The sequence below is a fragment of the Equus asinus genome, chromosome 21, assembly GCF_041296235.1.
Source record: "Equus asinus isolate D_3611 breed Donkey chromosome 21, EquAss-T2T_v2, whole genome shotgun sequence".
Taxonomy (NCBI): domain Eukaryota; kingdom Metazoa; phylum Chordata; class Mammalia; order Perissodactyla; family Equidae; genus Equus; species Equus asinus.
Window position 1 is genome coordinate 51,204,226 of NC_091810.1, and position 20,796 is coordinate 51,225,021.

The window sequence follows — 20,796 nt, forward strand, 5'->3', positions numbered from 1 at the left end:
TCAAAAAGGAGCTGGAGGTTTTGGTTCCAGGCAGTCAACAGACCAGCCACATTCCATGGGGGACTCTGGAGTTTTAGGCTGTGAGTGAAGAAAAGGGGAAATCCAAGAGAAGTGTGGTGATCTGGACAGGAGCGAATGTGCAACATGCTAATTAAGTCTTTTGCATATTTTTCACCAGAACCCATTCTTATAAAATACACACATGTCTCTCCAAAGATTGCTTATGCTATACGTCTGGCTTTTCCCTTATTTTCACAGGAATATTTTTACTTTGTCCAATATATTTTTTCACTGAATTACAATAAAAATATTTATTTTTAATATTTAAAAAATAAATCAGGAAAGGGCAAGAAGATATTAGGAGTGTACTCTTTATTTCTCTTTGGTCTCTTAACACAAAAGACATGCATTCTATAAATAAAAGGAAGTAAGATTTTCCGGGAAACAAATTGGAGGGGAGGAACAGAATTTCTACCTTGTCACGTCTCTGTGGTCAAATAAAAAGGCTGGTCTTCAGCTCCCCTCCTGGCTTTGATCTCAGATGAAATACAGAAGAGAAGGCTGTGTGTGTTATCTAAGAAGGGGAAATGGCCAAGGACAGTGAATGCCAGTCCTCTGCACAGAGCTGGGCTAGGTCCCAAGGTCCACTGAGCACAGTGTCTGTCCTACCTCCTTCTTACACCCTTTTCACAGTATCCTTGGGTGATGTCTCTCTCTTGCATGGTGTTATTGGAAAGGCTCCCACACCCAAGGGCCAGACCAACCATTTGCAAACAGACATTCACCATCAGACTGAGGAACCTACTGTGAAGAGTGTGAAAATGGTGGTGTTTGCTCACTTGTGCTCAGAGCCCAGAACCAAGCACTGACTTCCTCTTGGAAACACTGACCTCAGGTGCAGCAGTGTAACTTCTAACACTGACTTAGGAAGGCCACCACAAGAGCAGCAGACCATCGGAAAATGATCTATCATCCCCAACGGCAAAATCTGGGCCAGCCAGCATCCTAAGGACCTGGAGAGGCCCACTGCTTGATTCCTAACACTTTCACAGTCCAGGCTAGTCAGTGCTGCTTCAAATTCACAGAAGAAAGGGGCTTATAACAATGAGACAGGTACTGATAGACTCCTCTCTAACAGGAGACACAGACCCCAACTACCTTCTGAGTCTACCTCTATAGGCAAACCAAGAGGGAAGGAGAAATGCCAGAGCTCCACCACGAGCCCAGGCTAAACTGTATCAGATTGCTGAGCCTTATAAAATAAAAACACCACTTTCAAGTGCGTGTAGCAGAGGCCCAGCTCCTAAGTGGCAGGTAACAAAGGTACTTCCCTCTGGATACATGGCGATTGCACACACTGGTAAACCTCACAGTCCTGGGATTTCAGGCTCCACATTGTGCCTCTCTGAACAGGCTTCCAGGCCACCCCAGGCAGGCAGCAAGGGACAGGAGACCAATCAGGTGGAGATTGGGACCCTAAGACCCAGTCTTGCATTAAAGAAATTATATTTTCTTTTAGTCTCTACTGGAAGAATTTTATAAAAGCAGATTTTGGCAGCAGCAGTTGAAGGACAGCCCCACTGCCCAGTGCACTGGTAATAGAAAGCGTCCTCCTGTTTGGGGCCCGCTGTGCTGCATCAAGGTCCCATCCAGGGAGGAGGAAGAAGGAGCATGGAGTCTCTTCAAGAGGTCATTTGCTAAGATCAAAAAGGAAGAAATATAAAATCTGTTCTTTGCAGCAGCAAGAGATTCTTTCAGCCTTTAGTTCTTTATATCATAACGCCAGCTTTGCTTGAATGTAAAGGTCCATCTTGCTGGTCAGTCTGCCAGGGGCTGAAGGGAGGCCAGACCCCTGGAATTGGCGAATAGATGGAGGATAGTGGACTGGCTGGGTAGACGAGGTTACTGGACCAAGCCAGCCCATGGCTGGTGGAAGGACCAAGTCCCTGGTTAGGTTCTAGAGGTACAAATGGTCAATGTGCCCCAGAAGCATTATAATGAGGAGAACTATCCAAGAATGATAGATAGATGGGCAAGTGAGAAGCTGGCTAGACCTGCTGTTTCCTGCTGGTCAACTAAGGAAGGAATGAAAAGTGGGAGTGCAGAATCTGAATGAGCGTCATGGTGGCAGTGGGAGGTAACCACAGGGGCATCTGGAGCCTCCAGCGATGAGCTGGGAGCTCCCACCTAGAAGAGTGGCAGTAATGCAGCCAACTCACTAAGCCTATGATTAAAAAAGTCCTCTGATGGTGGGTGTGAAGACAAACCCCATGAGCACCTTGCTACAGGACCAGTCAAGACTGCACTGATTCCAGACACACTGGGGCTCAGAGGGAACCCCAAGTGCTGTGCGAGGCCTCAGGACCCTGGGATCCGAATGTGGAAGCAGATACCGCCCTTTTCATGTTGGGTGGTTTTTCCATTTAAACACATTTTTTTGCCTTTAGTGTCTTTTACATTTTCTTCTTGCAAAAAATGTTCATTTAAAAAAAAGTATTTTTCTTTCTAGTTTCTTTCAAGTGCTTCTTTGTTTAAATTTCCTTCAGTTTCTTTCAAGTATCTTTTTTTTTCCTTCTGTTATTCCTGAACAAGATGAAAAAGACCTCATGGAAATCCCAAAATTAGACATAGGAAAAGCTTCTTTTCTCCCTGCTTACCCAGCAATGAGGTCAAAAATCCTCTGTGCCCTAAGATGGAAGGAGGAGGTGCTTGTGTGCAACTAGCACATTGCTCTGGCTGCATCACTGCAGGCAGTGAGAACACTTGGAGTACGTCCCTCTCTCAGCCACACCCCAGTTTCCAATAGGCTTGGCCACTGCAGCCACCCCATGGCTGGAGAACAGCAGGCGAGGAGGAGCATCAGATGGAAGGCCTTCTGCAAGTGGGTGGCCCACAGAGCTGTGGCAGGTGGGAGCTGGGCTTGGATGGAGCCTGTGTACGTGTGGACCAGCAAAGCAGTCCCGTGTCACCAGCTGCAAGACCCAGAGAGGCTTCTGTCCCATGCTGTGCATCTTGATGACCTAGGCCTGAAGGTCACAAGGGCAGCACAGTGAGGCAGGACTTCAGCACCTGGAAAAACTGTACCTCCGGCAAGCTCACATTTCACCCCCTCTTCTGGTCCACTGCCTCTCCTGAGAGGGACTGTCCCCGGAAGGAAGTGCCTATGTTTGTACCAGATCCCTACCCCACCACATCCCACCTTTTCTGCCTTAGATGGTGAGGAGAGGGATGCAGCCCACGCCAACCCCTCCCTCATGACACGCCATGGGGGCCATAAATGTCCAGCGGTCCGTCTCTGGGTCGTACATCTCCACCGAGCTTAGGTTCGACTGTCCATCATAGCCCCCCACAGCATAGAGGCGCCCACAGCTGGCCACCAGGGAGACCCGACTCCGGCGTGTGTGCATGGGGACTATCAGGGACCACTGGTCTGCCACAGAGCTGTACATCTCAGCAATGCTGAGGAAGCCAGAGCCATCGTAGCCCCCACAGACGAACATCTTGCTTCCCAAGGAGGCAGCTCCATGCCGGCAGCGCTTGTTGAGCATGCCAGCTGCCGGGTGCCAGGTGGCCGTGTGGTGGTTGTAGTGCTCCACCTGCAGTGGGGAGAGAGGTACAGGCGAGTCAGGGCCAAAGCTCAGGCCACAGGGGAACCTCACAGGGCACAGTGGCCCACACACTGTCAGACTCCAGTGACAGGTCTGGGGACGAGGAGCTCTGCCAGTGTGTGCTCTGGCTCTGTGCCCAGTTTCCTCAACTGCACCACTGGCTCTTGGGCTTACAGGGACTTATAGATCACCTCATCTGACACTTCCTGTTTACATCTGGGGAAACAAAGGAGTTGCCCAAGGATGCACTGCTATGTAGTGACAGAGCCAGGATCATACCGGGTCTCCTGAAATCTGTGCAGAGTGTGTTCTACCACGGCACTGACTGACACTATGGAACTACCACTAAATGGCTGTCGAGGTATTTTTAAAGAATAAATTCAATTGCAAACAAATTATCCAGAATACAACTGTTTGCAAATTCACACTGTATATAATTGAGCTTACTTTGGGTGGGAATTTCACCAGGTCTCAAACAGCATTCAATGGAAAACAGAACAGGGTGGGGGTCAGGGAGGGGGTGGCATGGCTACACTCTGCCCCTCCTTTGTGCACACTGGCTCCCATTCTTGAAAGAATTTCAGAGCACACAGCAGATGGCTCGACACCTCATTAGATGATACTTTACCCAGCAATGGCAAAGCTGAAGTTTTTTCCAAAGAATTGCCTTTGACTCTCAAAGATGGAAGGAGTAGGTACTCTTAGCCCAGGATGAGTTCATACTCACACTGTTGAAGATCTGCAAACCATCGTGGCCACCCGACACATATATCCTGCCCTCAAAGACTGTAACCCCAGCAGCACTGCGATTTGAGCTCATTGGGGTCACCACTGTCCACCTTCGGGAAAGAACCAAAGTAGGAAGGGAGCCATGAGATTTGGTGTTGCTGTCCTCCTGACAGCTTAGGAGGGTTTGGGCAAACTGTGCAGTGTTCCCTCTCGCCCTGGACAATCTCCTCACCTCTTATCTCCTCTCTCCCACCACCTCTGCTGATGGCTCTCTCTGGCTGCTGCTTCTTGCCCAAGCCTCAGATCTGAAGCTAGTCTTCTCTACTGGTGCTCAAAATCAGCAGGTCCCAAACAAGGCCTCTCTCTTCTACAGATCTGCTCCTCCTCTGGACTCCCTGGTCTTGCTATTGGGACCATGAGCTATCAAGTTGCTGTATTTATAAACTCAGCGTTTTTATGTCCTTTTCTCCCTCATTCTCAACATTCTTGTGGTCAACCACGTCCCTTCTGGTTTGCCTCCTAGTCACTGCTTGTTCCCATCCCCACTATCTTACCTCTGTTTTCTCCTCTGGACCACTGCAACAGCCTCCTTACAGGTGGCCTGGCTTTCAGACCAGCCCATCCTGACTCCACACAGCACATCCCTCCAGTGGCTCCTCACTGTTTCTTCTAAGGCAGAGCCCAAGTTCCTTAATGTGGTTCTTTATCACCTGGTCCTCATCTACTTTCCCGCATTACCTCCTGCCATGTGCCACCCATGCCTGCTCCTTGGTCACACTGAGCACTTTTTTTCCTAATCTCTGAGCCTCTCCCTGATGTCTCTCTGCCTATGATGCACATGTCCCACTGTCTATCCATGATGGGTCTCCCCTCAGAAGACATCCTTGCAACCCTGCCTCTCCCCACTGTGGGGAAGATGAAGATGTTCCCCACTCTGTGCCCAAGAGCTCCAGACACAGGTCTCCAGGGTAGAATGATCACAACGCGCTGTGGCCCCAGCAGACTGGGTGCTATTTAAGGATCTCAGATACCCATATTGCTGTCCAATACACAGTAAGTTGGTTAAGTGAATGGAATATTGACTTAAAAGCATTCTGATGAAGCCATTCAACTAAAATTTGCTTATACTTTGTCACATAATATGAGAAGATTCAAATACCGAAATGAAAAATTTGGGTTAACCTTGCCCCTGTTTTCCAGAGTGTTCCACAAAATAATTCCATAAGATGGTGATAGATGTTATATAAAATGAGATTAAATAGGGTTTCCTACCACAGAATTTTTCAGAGCCTTTAAAATGTCAATTGGAAAGATAAGGACTCTGGTGGTACAGATACCAACATTTTCCAAGCTTATTTGACCATTTGACCATGTGACTTTTTTTCCTTGCTTTTTTCCCCCAAATCATATCCTACCCAAATCATACGTATCCTACTTTAGAAAGTGCTGTTGATCTATTTTTTATCCCCTTTCTTCTGCATTTCCATTAAAATGGGCTGATTTAGCTAAGAGGTACACACTATTAAATGAATGTTTCCAAGTATCTATGTAGACTATTGGCTTCTAAAATTTATTTAATCACTCATTCATTTAACCAAAGGTTTTTATATACCAATTATATGCAAGGTACTATAGGGGCTAAAAAGGTACGATATTCTCTATCCTTGAGAAGCTTAAATAAAAAGCTACAGTTCTAATTTTTCATCTTTGTTTAGCAAGCTCCGGTTGCCCCAGGGGAGCTGGAGTCCTTACTTGTCCGTCTCAGGTGAGTAGGTCTCCACAGAGTTGAGGGAAGAGTTGCCATCATAGCCCCCACAGACGTAGATCTGCCCGTCCAGCACAACAGTCCCCATGGCACTGAAACAGACAGAACTGTCATCCCACATGGGCCTCAGAATTCCTCGGGCAGCCCCTCATGTCACTGAGAAGTAAACCTAACCACCCATGACTCTTTCTAGAAAACACCTAAATCCCATGTATGTTGACTAAGGTATAAAATTGAAGGGAAAGAAGCTGCCCTGTGGTTCCTCTTGCCTCCGACCCCATTGCCCGCGGTTACCTCCCTCCTTATTTCTTCTTAGTCCTTGATCTGTCTGAAATGCTCATCTTACACCTTGCCATGCTCAGGCTCTAATTTACCTTTAAGGCCCAGGTCAAATTCCTCTCTCTCTCTTTCTGTCCTGGATCTCTCAGCAAGAATTACTCTCTTCCAGCCCCACACTTCCAGAGCAGCTTCTTTATGACAGCACCTGTCACAGTCACTCACTCACTCATGAGATTTGCATTAGGCACTCACAAGGCACCTGTCCCAGGCACTAGGATTAGAGTGGTGAACAAGCCAAAGCTCCTGCCCACAGGTGCTACGTTCTGGCACCATGGGAAACTGGGAATCTACCTGCCACTTCTTAACAAGTGTGGACCTCCTGGAAGACAGGGATCTTCATCTGTGTGACTCTGACAGAGCTTAGGGTGGTGCTTTGTACATAACAGGCCCCCAGCATATGTTTGCTGGGTTACCCTGATTTTCCCATTTAATTCACTATCAAGTTTGACAGATGTCTTTTCATCACATATGTGGGCCTACATGGCCTGAATTTGTCTTAATGGGTGATGCAACAGCTTCTGTTTGTTATGCCTACTACACATGTCAGGTACTCTACACTTGCTATTTTCCACCCTCACCACACGCTGCAAGGAAGTATCACCATCATCACTGTACAGATGAGCAGCCATGGCTCAGGGAGGCTGGGCTCTCTTGCTGAGGCTGCCCAGTGAGAGGCATGCTCAGAGTAAAATGAGACAAGCCTGACTCCCATGCTGTTCACCATGCCAAGCTCCCTAATATCAAAGACCCAGGCGTCTGGTATAATCATGTAATCTGTTCTAGACAGAGCCTCAGGATAAATTAAACACAAATGCCGAGCTGCTCGAGTCAGTTTTCAAACCTGATGCTGGAGAAGATTAAAAATGAATCTGGGTATCTTACAAACAGGAAAATAAAATATACCAGGCTTACTGCCACCTTTCAAATGTACATAACAAATCAAACGGATCCACATAATGTCCCTTTGAGTGAGATGGTAATAGACTCTAAAACAGCCTGAGATAGGAAAATAACTTGCCTTAGGGAAGGACTGTGGGAAGATCACAAATTCACTAGATAGGTCACTATCCCTCTAGAAGTAGACAGTAGTAGTAACACAGGAGTTCAACAACAATATGAATTAAGTGGTGCCAAAAAACCATGTAAGATTAACTGTCAACTAAGTGGTAAAGACAAGTGTGAAAGGATAAGGGGAAATGCTGATCTGTGTAGACTGGAATAGTCCATGAGAGAAGTGCCATGGACGATAGGGGAAGGAACGACGATGGCAGAAAGGAGGTTGTCACCGATGGGCAGGAACAGAGAGCTGTGTGGGATGTCAGGAGAGAAGTGACTGAGAACATTTTAAGGTAGCTTGTAATTTAAAGGGGATGAAATGGAGCTGGGCTCATGCTACTAATAACAAGGCATTAGCCACAGCGAGGGGAAGGATCACCCAGAGGACTCTCCTTCCAGACAATACTCCAAACCCTGTGACATTGAAAGCAAGGCAGTGGCCCAGAGCAGACATAAAGGAAGAACAACTGACTGCAGTCAGAGCGAAAAAGGCACTCATGGTTGGAGACAGGGAGCAATGAGTCACTGAAGGCCACAGAAAGCTGCAAAGGATCCAAGGAGAGGAAAAGGAAGCCCCGAGGTGGAGCCGGTGGAAGGAACCAGGAGAGCGTCAGCTCACCGCCTTGGGAAGAGCAGATCTCACGGACATATTTTTTCCTTCCAAAAGGAACTTACTTTGACCCTTTGTGAATCTGGTCTTATTGATATAAAGGCAGACTCCTCCCGACTTGAGGCCACACACAAACACTGCTGAACACAGAACATGTGTATTATGGCCATGACACTTTTATGTGGCAAAGGACTTCCACACTGACTCTTCTTCCTCAGCACATATGCAGTCACTGAATCTTTTTTTTTTTTTTTGCAGCCATGAGATCTTACAAGTAGAAAACCCAAAGCATGAGCAGACAAAGGGGTCTGTAAGGCAAATACTTACACCACAGAATTACAAAGCAGAAAGGGCCTTAAAAAGCAACTGTTCCAGGGGCCGGCCCAGTGGCGCAGAGGTTAAGTCTGCACGTTCCGCTTTGGCGGCCCAGGTTTTGCTGGTTCAGATCCCGGGTACAGACATGGCAGCACTTGGCAAGCCATGCTGTGGCAGGCGTTCCACATATAAAGTGGAGGAAGATGGGCATGGATGTTAGCTCAGGGCCAGTCTTCCTCAGCAAAAAGAGGAGGATTGGCGGCAGATGTTACCTCAGGGCTAATCTTCCTCAAAAAAAAAAAGCAACTGGTCCAGTAGTTTTCAAACTGCCCCTTTCAAAAAAAAAATTTCACTTAGCTTTTATCCCCTAAAGTTGGGCATATGTTAAGGAAGCTCATTATGTAAAAGAGAGAAACACAGAGCTGTTCTGGTTAAACAGTAGAGGCCCTGGACTGCTTTCCTCTCCTCTGTCAGTCCCGAAGAGAAACATCAGAGTGCCATTTGAAACCACTCTTCTGTGTGGCCTCACTGAGGGCAGAGAAGAATGGAAGAACCTGTCCAGTTACACCCTCCACTCCAAAGCTCCCACTGTCCAACTGGGTAAATACTCCACACATGTCGGCTGTAAGGAAAGATGCCACCTGTCACTTTAGCCCTAAGAAGACTAAATGGAGGCACTAACTGGATGTCCTCTAATCCCACTTCTTATTGAGGAAATGTGAACAGGCAAGTGATGGAGGAAACAAGTAGTAGGAATGTGTTAAGAGACATATAAGCTTGGTCCACCTCACCAAACCTATGTGCTCATGCCCGGGGGAATGTGTGGCAGCCCTGAATTGAAGAACATTACTATGGTTCATATACTCTCTGGGTAGTGAAAGCATAAGTCTGACAGGGACCCTGGGGGAAAGAAAGTAAGAAAAACACCTCGTGTTTCCTTTTATCACTAATAAAATCCTCCTTATTCTTTAAGATTCAACTTTAATCCCACCTCTTCCCTGAAATCTTCCAGACGTTCCAGTCCAGTTTCTCTTTCTCCTCGAATCTTCCATAACACACATTTTCAGTTCTTAACTGGCATTTAAATAACAATACAACTTCCACATGTCTGTGCCTCGTCTCCCCAAGCTCCTCATAGGACAAGGCAGGGATTTTACTTTTAAGCGATGGGGGCTGGCTCCCAGGAGGTACTGGCAGTGGCTGGCCTGGCTGAAGGAAATTCCCAGGCCAGAACTTGTATTTACTTTATTATGTGCCCCTGTGTGTCTGCTTGTCTAGCATGGCGCTCCCCAGATGCTCAGTGTGTATGCTCAGGCTTCCAGAATACCTTCTCTTGCTATTCATGCTCCCGACTCTCGTCCACGTGTCTGTCTCCGGGTTGTAGACCTCCACAGTGCTCAGCCGCAGCTGGCCATCATACCCGCCGATGGCATAGAGAAGCCCGTTCACCACAGCCACACCGACGCGGCTGCGGGCTGTTGTCATGGGATGGCACTTCTCCCAGCGATTGGCGATGGGGTCGAACACTTCCACCACATTCAGGGAATCACCTGCATAAAAATTTGCTACTCAAATTAAAACAAAGGAGACCACTCGTTTAGATCACAGCTGCTGGGCAATGATTACATGGAACGTTTGACTTGATTCTATCAGCTCCTCCCACAGAATTACTCAAGCCAGAAGGGCCCACTAAGAAATTTCAGCCACGATGGACCCTCAAACCTAATTCTTTAAGGAAAATCAGAATCAGACAGGAGGCACTTACTTTTTAGAGAGGGCAGTTTTAAGTTGCAATGAGGTACTCCACCTGCCTAAAGCCAAAGATGAAGGCAACTGGATACACTATTTCCCCAATGCAGGAGGCTCGCCCACAGAGAGTGGCATGGGTTCCAATGCCGACTTTCACTTAGTAACAAGTGACCCTGGGCAAGTTGCTTTGTATCCCCATCTTCTGTTCTCACATGTGAAACAGAAATAATTTCTATGGCAGAGCTCCCGTGAGGATGAAATGATATAATAAGTAAAGCACCTAGCATACTTCTAGAACATATTAATTGCTCAATAAATAATAAGTAAATAAATAGTAGTCATAGTAGCGAGGAATGATAATTCCAACCCTACTTTGTTTGTCAGGTTTTTTTAGGATCAAATAAAATAATCCCCTTGCCTGTTTTATTCTGCTTTGGGACACTTAGCACCTGCCACACTCCAGAGTTAACTAGTTGAGGTCTCACCTTTTCCAAGTCATATGGTTAACAAGCAGCAGAGACTAGTACCCACCTCTCATTAACCTTCAATTAAAAACAAAACTGCCCAGGACTGCCCAGCAATTCCCCACCTCCCACAAACCTGACTGACGTCGTGAAAAGGCCTGGCCTTCACATCAGAAGTGACAACTCCCTGTGCCACTGTACTGCAAAAATTCAGGTGTCCACACTGCCCTCTCTGCTAAATCTCTCCTTCCCTGCAATGTGCCTGGGTGGGCAGGAGGAGAGGGGGCCCCAAGGAGCTTTCCCAAAAACCTGACTGTATGATACAAGAGCTGCCAATGACACACGGACTGAAAGCTTGTGTGTGTTTCACAGGAGGTAAGAGGTGAAGAGTAAAAAGTATTATTGACAACGACAGACCCTGTGTATTTGGAGAATCTTCCTTCTTATGGTGACATTCTCAGTCTAACCCCAGAGATCCATGTGACCAAATGTGATTAGCCTGGTAACAGAAGTGGGTCTCTGATTGCATCCTATCCAGGGCTGTGTAAATCCCATAGCCAACGTGATATTAGGGAAAGAGTGCTGGCTCAGGAATCAGGGCTTGAGTCGTAGTCCTTGCTCTGCCAAAAACAACTTGTGTAAACGTAGCTAAAGTTCTCTATGCCTCAATTTCCCCATCTGTAAGGTAAAGGGGCTAGGCCTCAAGGATTTATAAAGGCCCTTTTAGCTCTCATATTCTAATCCAATGGTATTAATATCTGACATGCTCTAACTGCAGAACAATTACATAAAAACAAGAGGGACAAAGGTGGTGACACACAAAGGAGAGGAACCAGAGGGCCAGGCTAGGTTGTTTGGTGCTTCTTCATCCATGGAGTCCGAGATTGGGCTGTGCAAAGGGGAGTTGCAAGATACCTGCTGAGTTGAGGCCCCCCACGGCATAGATAAGCCCAGCGATGGACGTGCAGCAGCGAGGCCGAGTTCTGAAAGCCGGCAGGTGGGGCCGGCGCTCTGGCATGAGGTGATAGTCCTTTGCTTCGTCTACCAGGTCCCTGGAATAAGGTGCAAGATGCTAGGACAGGAGGTATTCTCCCCACTTGGTCCACATTTGTATTTCTGAGCCTGGCTCCCTCACTCACAACGGTAGCGGAAACCTGGAAGGTTTCTCAAAGAACTCAGGCTCTCAAAGAACCCAGGTGAGTCCAGGGGAAACCATACACAGCTACTGAAACATGCTCAAAATTGGAGAGGCAAGGTGAGTAGAGCCCACCTCTAGTTTAGTCAGAGTGAGTATCTTCTAACAGGCATACACCTGGCAGAAGACAAACAGGGTTGTGCCTTGAATAGCTGGCCTTGGGGAGGTTCAACAAGCAGCCTGCATCCAGTTACCACTCAGCCCCAGCTCCTCCTTTCCACCCCTGTGGCTCACGCCCTGCAGTTAACCAACTCTCACCTGGACCATGGCAGCAGAAGCCAGCTGCTCCTGACTGCTCCCTGCCTCCAGCCCCACCCTCCATTCCACCTCTCACTCAGTCCAAACTGTTTTTCTAAGAACCTCTGATAACTACACGTTATCAGAAAATCAAGTTTAAACTCCTCAACAGCACCCTTGAGACTGCTCATCACGAGGTTTCGGCTACCTCAGCCACGCCTTGACCTTTATCTGACACACACATTCACACCGCTTACACTAAGCCACTGACTTCCTCCTGAACTAGCTGTGACTATGACAAGCAATTTGAAGGAGGAGGAACATTTTTTTCTGCTGCTCTACTTTTATAACAATCCTCCTATACGGCTGCCGTCTTCTGACCTGTTTTGGTAGCTCTGCTGTACCATGTTGTCATTGATTTACTCTGGGTAAATTTTTCGTGCTGGTGAACATGTTTCCCCCTTGCCCATCACTGTAGATGGCAAACCCACCTGAGGCCAGCACACTGACTAATGTTCACTGAAGAGGGCAAGGAGCACCAGGAGGTCAGCACTAAGTTGGCTGTTGGGTGTGAACAGAGTCAGGGCAGGCAGTACAGATGCCTATAGGTTCATAAATAGCTCAGTGGATGGGGATGCTAGACAATCCTCAGATAACTGAGTGGAGGAAGCTCCTTCTACCTTGATGCTCCCACATGACACATTTCTCTGCCCAAGGTGTAAGACTCAGGCTCCCCAGGTTCTAGACAGAAAGCAGATCCATCCGTGTGCCATGAATTAAGACTGACCACTCTCAATCCTTCCTCCCCTGAGCTGGCACAGAAATGGCCTAAGTGGCCAAGTTCTCTTTTCTGTCCAGGCAGTGTCCTGTGCAGGCCCACATTTGCTCACCTGCATTTGTGGCAGCAACGCACCAAATCATCCTGCTGCACTCGGTCTGACAGGAACTGGGGCCGGCAGAGGGGCAGGCGGATGTTGGACAGCAGCTCGGGCAGGCAGGGCCCCCTCTGCTCCCGGTCATATCTTACCCAAGCCAATGCGGCTTCAAAGACCTGCCACGACAGAGAGTGGAAGTTCTAGCAGCAACTCCTTCCAACCAGAGGCCACATCCCTGTACCCCCAATTTCAAACCCTCCACTGCATACACTGAGGCAGTCTCTTGGACCCATCAATCTTTCCTCCCGCTTGTCTCCTGAAGCCATTATTTTCTCTCCACTTCTGCAGCTACTCCATTCAGTCCAGTCTCTTGCAACGCAAGCCTAGGCTACTAGAAAAGTTTTCTGGCTTTCATTATGACTTTCTAATGAAAACCCACCAATGGCTCCTTATTCCTTTCTGCCTCACAACAAAATACCTGTTTACCTTCCTTCCTGCTGCTCTTGCACCCTACTCCTAACCTAAACTCTCTCCACCACCCCCTACTCTAGCCAGGCTGGCTGTCCCCTTCACCTGGAATGCCCCCTCATCTCCTTGTCTTTATCCAAACCCGTTCCCCTTAAGGCCTGGTTCCAGCCCCATGTTCTCTGAGGAGCCTTCCCTAATGGCTCCAGCCACAAGAACATCTCCCTCCAAAACCCTACAGCCCTTACAGAACATATCACTCCAATAAACGTGAGCTGCCACAGGTCATATTAACTAGTGGAAGAGCTAGAGACAGAACTCTTTGTTCTTGGGATGGGGCTCTTTCCTCTAAATCTCAGCACCCATGCTGCCAAGCTCAGGGTCCATTTTTCTACTGCTCTCTAATATTCAGGGGTGAGGGCTCTTCAGACGCTAAGGATAGGAGCTAAGTTGGGACTAACCTCCCTATGGCTTGCCTCCTGGAGGCTGGAGCTCCTCCTGCTGAAGCACAGCTTCATGATAGACTAGGACTCTTGATTTCAAATATCCCAAGCTGCTCTGCCATGGACCTTGATTAGACTTCCCAACTGACCAAATGGGCAGAGGCCTTGCCACAGTAGTGCTTCCAGTGCTTGCAGGGCCAGGTCCAAACTTTCAATACCCTTCACTCATCCAGCCCTTGCCAGCCTCTGCTCAAAGTAACATTTACTCACTATCCTCTTAAGAAAACTTGCACCACACCTTTGTTGAACAAAAAGGATCATCCTTCACTCCTCTCTGACTACTAACACCCTACACTCTTAACACCTTACACTCTTGTTTAGGCTCTCCTTGACCACCCCCAGAAGATGTCTTCTTTGTCCTTCAAGGACCCTATGATCATCCACATCTTGCTCTGCCAATAGCTTCACATCTTCCATTATTTTAAGTATACCAGTGCCTGACTATTGCCTCTAATCCTTCCAGCTTAGTCACTGCCTCCACTTAGCCTGTGACACTGCTGACCCTTCCATAACCTCCCTCTCAGGTCCCTCCTCTGGCCTATTTCCTCACCTCTCTCATCCAGCATGGGTTCCATGGGTTATTATGCAGGTGCCCTCAATTCCCATGCTACACTCCTATCTCCCTTAATCACACTCACCTGGAAAAAATCTTTACCCTCCGCCCCCCCCAAGTAAAGTCCAGCTCTTTAAACTCAACTCACCCCCTATTCTGCACCTGCAGCAGTATATGCGGCTAACAGAAAACACAACAGAGCTGACCAATTTATTTTAAATATGTGACTGCTAATCTCATCAGGCCCTGGCTCCTTTAGAAAGTCCTCTCTTTTTCCCTAGCATCATCCATTTACTCTCCCCCTGCTTCTCTGGAGAATTCTACCAAATATTCAAAGAAGATTTATTACCTATCCTTCTCAAACTATTCCAAAAAGTTGAGGAAGACAGAAAAATTCCTAACACTTTCTACAAGGCCAACATCACCCTGATCCCAAAGCCAGACAAGGACAACACAAAGAAGGAAAATTACAGGCCAATATTGCTGATGAACATAGATGCAAAAATCCTCAACAAAATATTGGCAAACCAAATACAGCAACACATTAAAAACAGCATACACCATGATCAAGTGGGATTCATACCAGGGGCACAGGGATGGTTCAACATCCGCAAATCAATCAAAATGAGGAACAAAAACCATTTACTCTCCCCCTCTCCTAGAGGCCTAGTTCATATCTTTTGACCTCGCCTCACATTTCTAACACTTGTTCCTTATTCTCATTCTCAGCTGAGAAAATAAAAGAAACAATTCAGCAGAGAATATCAACAGATTCTACCAGTATCTCCCTTCCCACTCGCCCCTCGCCCTGCATCTGGGGTGTCCTGTTCTCCCTCCTGCAGTGGTGGATGTGAACGGTCTGCGGTCCTATCAAATACACACCCCTTATGTCCCAGACTCTGTCTCTTCTCACTCCAGGACATCATTCCAGCAACTATTCTCCCATCTCTCCTACATCCCCAATTCTTCCCTCCCTTCTGGAATATTCCCATCAGCAGAGAAAATACAATTTCTCTCACCTCAAAAAAAACACACCCCACTTGACTTCATATTCTCACCCCCACTGACCGCCACAATGCTCTGCTCTTCTTTAGAATAAGACTCTTTCAAAAAGTTATCTATGCTTATTTCCAGTTCACAGTGGCATAATTTCTAATAGTAAATATTGGAAATAACCTGAACACCCAAGAATAAGGAAGTAGGGTTGATAAAATCAATTGAATATTCTTTACACACTAAAATGTAAAAAAAAAAATTCATGAAAATGCACAGGAAATAATAAAACAAACCCATAATAAACAATAGCTTCATATACATCATGTTCTTCATTTTGTAAAAAAAAACAAAAACAGAAAACAAAGCTTAGAGAGAGCAGCAGCCATGTCGCCTGCAGAATGCTGCCGTGCTTTGCAGACCTGCTCCTCTGATTTGACGTTCAGCTCATCCCGAGACACCAGTTCAAGCACGTCTTCCAAGGGCAGGGCCAGGAATTCTTCTGACATGGACACCTCCACAAAGTGCTGGTGGACAAAGCTGTTGGCCGCATCATAGAGCACAGCGCACATCATTGTCTCAGCAAACTGGCGTACGCCCAGGCAATTTTTGGGGTGAAGCCTTTTGGCATAAGAAAAGATGAAAAGAAAAAAATTAGAGAAAGAAAGAATGTTATCTTTGATTATTCTCAGGTTGGTTCTGGGTGGAGCCACAGAACCAAAAAAAAAAAAAAAAAACAAGCTTTGTCCTCACCTTTGTTAAAAACTCCCTGTGTGACATCAGACATGACTCTCTGGGACTCAACTTGGAAAGGTATAAAATTAAGACAGATTATCCTCAAAGGTCCTGCCTTCAGGCCTAGTGCTCTGTGTCTAGGTGGAATGAACTCTCTGGGAAGTCCCGCGGAGCAGCTCTCAGGAGACAAGAATAGGAGAACGCGTACTGGGAAACCTGTATGCTTTCCTTCAGCCATTGACATTCTTGGTTGAGTGCCCACCTCTGGTCACCAGGAAGGCACTGAGTTGTAGGATAAGAGTTTAAACCAAGCAAAGAGATGACTTTTCTAACATCAGCACCCTTACACTTCTGTCTGTTTTAAACAGAAAGAGGCGCTCTGGGCCTAACTGTTCAGACACGCAGAAACAACAGCGGCGGCTATCACTTACTAGCACCATCAGTGAGCCAAGTACTTTGCTAGGCCTTTCATACACAGTTTCTAAAATCTTTTAAACAACACTGCAAAGTAGCAATTGTTCTCACTTTTAGATGGAAAACTGAAGCTCACAGAAACTAAGAAATGTGATCATAGTCCCTCTGTAAGCAAGCAGTGATGGTGAGACCGAACCCTGGCCTCTTGTGCACGTTCCTATGACCCTGAGGCAGACCTGCACTCATGGGGCCAGGGACACCCAGTAAATCCTGGCCCTGCTGCTCACTGGGTGACTTCGGCGGGTTCCTTAGGCTCCTTAAGTGTCAGTAACAGCCTCACTTGGAAAAAGGTGATGACAACAGTTACTTATCTCCTAGGGCTCTGGCCATGATTAAGTAAGAATGTAGGAAAAGCACTCAGCATGGTGCCTGGTATGAAGTTAGCTGCTGTCTTGATTTTATTATGGTTGTTTTCCTACTACTATTGCATCTGAGAAAATCCCAAATGAGCCCAATGTGCTTCTGAAATCTTGGTGACAGCAGCAGCCACTGGGGGATGGGCCTTCTCTTATTTTGATATTATGACTGATAATCTATGGAGGGAGATGGTATTTAACACGTTAAAACTGCCCAGGTTTACTTTTTTCACTAGAATGCTTTCTCTCTTTTCCTTTTCCTCCATGTTGTTTCAGGTTATAGGCACAAAGTTAGACTCACTAACTAATAATCACCGTTGTCCTACAGCAGCAGATCTGTCAGGGACTGAAGAGGCACAGCATCTCAGGAGCCCGGCTTTGTCACTAGTCTAAATTCTACAAAGCTGTTGTTTCATCCAGCCTGAATTGGCTCTGTCCATTGCTTCAGAAACCTACGTGCACTTCCAAAGGCCAAGGAAACACGAGCACCGAGCAACACAGGGACAAGGCAGCATGGCCAGTGAGAAACACAGGGCTCAAGGCCAGGATGTCAGCTCAGGCATCTGTCAAATAACACCTTTCTCCTGGAGCACTTATGGTGCCGGAACAAGACCTGTTAAAAGCACTTTACACACGTATGGCAGATAAGAGGATAAACCTTCCCTGGGCCTCTACAGCATGTGCTTTTTTATCCCTATTGCTCTGACATCAACTCAAGAGGAGGATTCAAAATGTCATAGACTGGGTACTGGATAGAGTCTGAAGACATGGGAAAGGATTATCAATATTGCTGATTGGCATACATTTCCATCCTCTCCCTCTCAGATTAGGATTCCTGTACCTTACCTTTGGCTGTCTTTGACTGGCTTGGCATAATATTGAACAAAAAACACACCTTCAACTGAACTGGGCTTTCACATCCAACAGGATGGGATGTGGGAAGTCTATGAGGCAATTAGTGGGGAGAGACGAGGGAGAGCTACCAGGCCGGAAAGGGGCCCTCTCAGGAGTGGGAGGGAGATGAGAGAGAAAATAAACCAAAAGGGTAGATAGAGGCCCACATCTTTCATTAGCTACTTCACAACCTCCTTAGTGGTTGACATAGCTTGAATTTGCAAACAAGGAGGCCACAAGATGTAATGCTTGATCAGAGGCAGGAAGCAGTGACTTGAATTAAGTTAGTGGATTGGTTCATTGACGTATTGATGTTCTAGTCCAGTTCTGATAGAAGAGTTTTGGAATATACACAGCGCCAGTGCTCACCTAAAAACAAGAAGGTCCATACATCTGAAAGCTGGGAAAAAAGGCCACAAGGAAAAAAAAAACCTGCAGGCGGAAGCTCTAACAGGCAGAGTGGCCTCAGGAACTACTGTTCCAACAACTGTGATGGCTTTGTGGTTTCTCTGTGCTCTGTCGTGCACCATTTTTTCCACTACTGCTCAGAATGATTTCCCTCAGGTCGTTGGTAATCAAATCTTGAAACTGAAGGGCCATGTGCTTGTCTTCAAGGGCACATAGGAAGCAGGGAGCTGGGAGACCCCATCATACTCTGCAGCCAGGCTTGGGGAGAACCACCCCAAGGAACAGAGGCAGCGACAGTAACTGTTGGAGGGAAAACAGAAAGCAGGCCAAGCCTATGGGGCCTGTGGCAAGGAATAAAACAGGAATAAAGTATGAGTTTAAGGTTCAAAAGGAGTCTCACAGAGCTAAACGAAAAAGTGTCAAGGACAGACTCAAAACATCAGGCTTTGTGTTTTAAGAACGTTTTCCTAAAATGTCATTGGTGCACGTAAAAACTGCACTCGTCTAAAAATCACTTTTCTAAGCATCTTTTAGGTGACACTACTTTATAATAGAGACAGGATCCAGTGTTGACAGTGATGACCTCAAAAGCCCCTAGGTGGAGCTGTTGTTCCCTTGGTCAGGTGGACAACTTAGTCCTTTCCAGAGTGCCTACTTAATCAGAAAACCATTCTCCAAGTTCTGTGGGAACAGAGAAATGGACTAAGCACAGTTTGTGTCCTTAAGAAGCTTACAAATGAGTAGGAAAGAGAGTATGTGACCCCTCACCCATGTATCCCTCCAGCAGAACCCAGAAGGCATCCCAGGGTAGGAACAAGCCAGGCTCTGGGGCTCCACTCACTACATGGTCTCCATCTACAAAACCCAGAAAAGGACCACCTACCTCATGATGAAACCACTCATCCATGCCCAGCAGACAGCATCCCTGCATGGTAGGCATCATCACCATAGGTATTATGACTTGCCGCACATACAGCAGTGTTCAGTGATATCTATGAGCACCATAGGGGTAGCATGTGGACAGCAGGCATGATCCACAGAGTTGCTAAGTGAATTGGATTGGTGGAACAGGAATTGGAGACAGGGAGGTCAGCTCTAAGAGAGGATGAGGTTCAGGAGGGCAGATCTGAGATAGGAGAAATGCTGGTCTTAAGGCCAGGGACCTGGTGATCAGGGTAGCTCAGGTGGAGGCCAGGCCTTGGAGAGTACCACAGACACAGGGCTGCTGTCCTGGTTTCTCCCTGCCTGTGTATAGCCCGGCACTAACCCTCACACCCAAGCCTCTAGTGATTAAACGGTGTCTTTTACCCTACGACTGAGAGCTCTGCCTCTTGAGGGGGAGGAAGAGTCTTATCTGCTCAGTCATCAAAAGGTCATTGCTAAGTTCCTGACATAGGTAGAGGTATAATCCATGGTCCTTACCCTAAAAGAGCATACAATGATTATTCCAGGGGACTGAGGCAGACGGAGAATTCCAGGAGGTGAAATTTGGGTGGGCTCTTACAGAGCTGAAGGAAAGAGGAAGGTCAAGAAATTCAAGGAGGGGGAAGGAGCTGAACAAAGATGGAGATGTCTGTGGAAGAGTTAAGGAGCACTGAATACATTGGTTTTGTGAGAACAGGCAGCTAAATTAGTGGCTGGTCAGATTGGAGAGAGAGGACCAGAAGAAGAGGTACGTGTCAGGCCAGGGGAGAATACAGGCAGGGTTCTATAAATCACGTTCCTCAAAGGTTCATCCCAAAGAACTGGGCACTGTTTGATATTGATTTCAAGAAAGGTCATTTCTGCAGAGTAACCTTCCCAGCTCACTCTCTTCATAAAACTCTGTATGCCCCAAAGACTCAGCAAACTGGCAGAGGATTCCAGGAATGAAATGGTCATGCTCCCCACCCCGGGCCAGGCCCATCACATCACCTCACCGTTCTCGGAGGAACGTGCAGCAGGCGTCTTTGATGCTCTGCAGCTGCAGGAAGCTCGCCCCCATTAGCAATGACTGGACATTTTGCTGATCAATGGCAAGGTGGCCGTTGTAGGCAAAGTTGATCAGAGCCTCCAGGGCACTAGAGGAAAGAGGAAAGAGGCTCTTCAGAGATGGGTCTTGGCCCACAGGAGACTCAAGTCTTAAGTGAGCTGACATTACTATCTGGGGAATGGATGGGCTCTGCTCTAAAATCCATTTCGCCCATGCCCTTTGAGAAGCTATCTGAACGGAATAATTATTTCGCCATAGCCAAAGACTCATTCTACTTAAGTTGTCTTTACTGCCGAAATAATTTTATCACAGAAAATGCTAAAAAGAGAAAGCAATTATCCACAATCTCACTACTGAATGAGTCAACAGGGGTCATTTTCTTAGGCTCATTTTTAGTTCATGTTCACCTGCACATATAAAGTGTATGGATATAATTACATAAAACTTACACAGGCCTTTCCCATGTTGCTACACTATTTTCACGTTTACTGTTTTTAGTGG

The 20,796-nt window shown here is 47.0% G+C and overlaps 1 protein-coding gene across 11 annotated transcripts in view; it reads right to left on the reverse strand.

The window, feature by feature from the left end:
- Positions 1–355: 355 nt before the first annotated feature.
- Positions 356–20,796, reverse strand: part of KLHL18 (kelch like family member 18) — a 57,181-nt gene continuing 36,740 nt past the window's right edge. For 5 of the 11 annotated variants that reach the window (XM_014828829.3, XM_070492957.1, XM_044755292.2 and 2 more), the window contains 8 exons: positions 20,243–20,383; positions 15,879–16,077; positions 12,958–13,118; positions 11,551–11,687; positions 9,750–9,987; positions 6,090–6,194; positions 4,336–4,447; positions 356–3,596 (listed from right to left, as the gene is read on the reverse strand). In XM_014828829.3, coding sequence (XP_014684315.1) covers positions 3,210–3,596; positions 4,336–4,447; positions 6,090–6,194; positions 9,750–9,987; positions 11,551–11,687; positions 12,958–13,118; positions 15,879–16,077; positions 20,243–20,383 — 1,480 coding nt within the window. In that variant the 3' untranslated portion in view covers positions 356–3,209. Of the gene's footprint in view, positions 3,597–4,335; positions 4,448–6,089; positions 6,195–9,749; positions 9,988–11,550; positions 11,688–12,957; positions 13,119–15,878; positions 16,078–18,284; positions 18,583–20,242; positions 20,384–20,796 lie in introns of those variants that run through there. The other 6 variants (XM_014828830.3, XM_070492958.1, XM_070492956.1 and 3 more) reach the window with 2 other exon arrangements.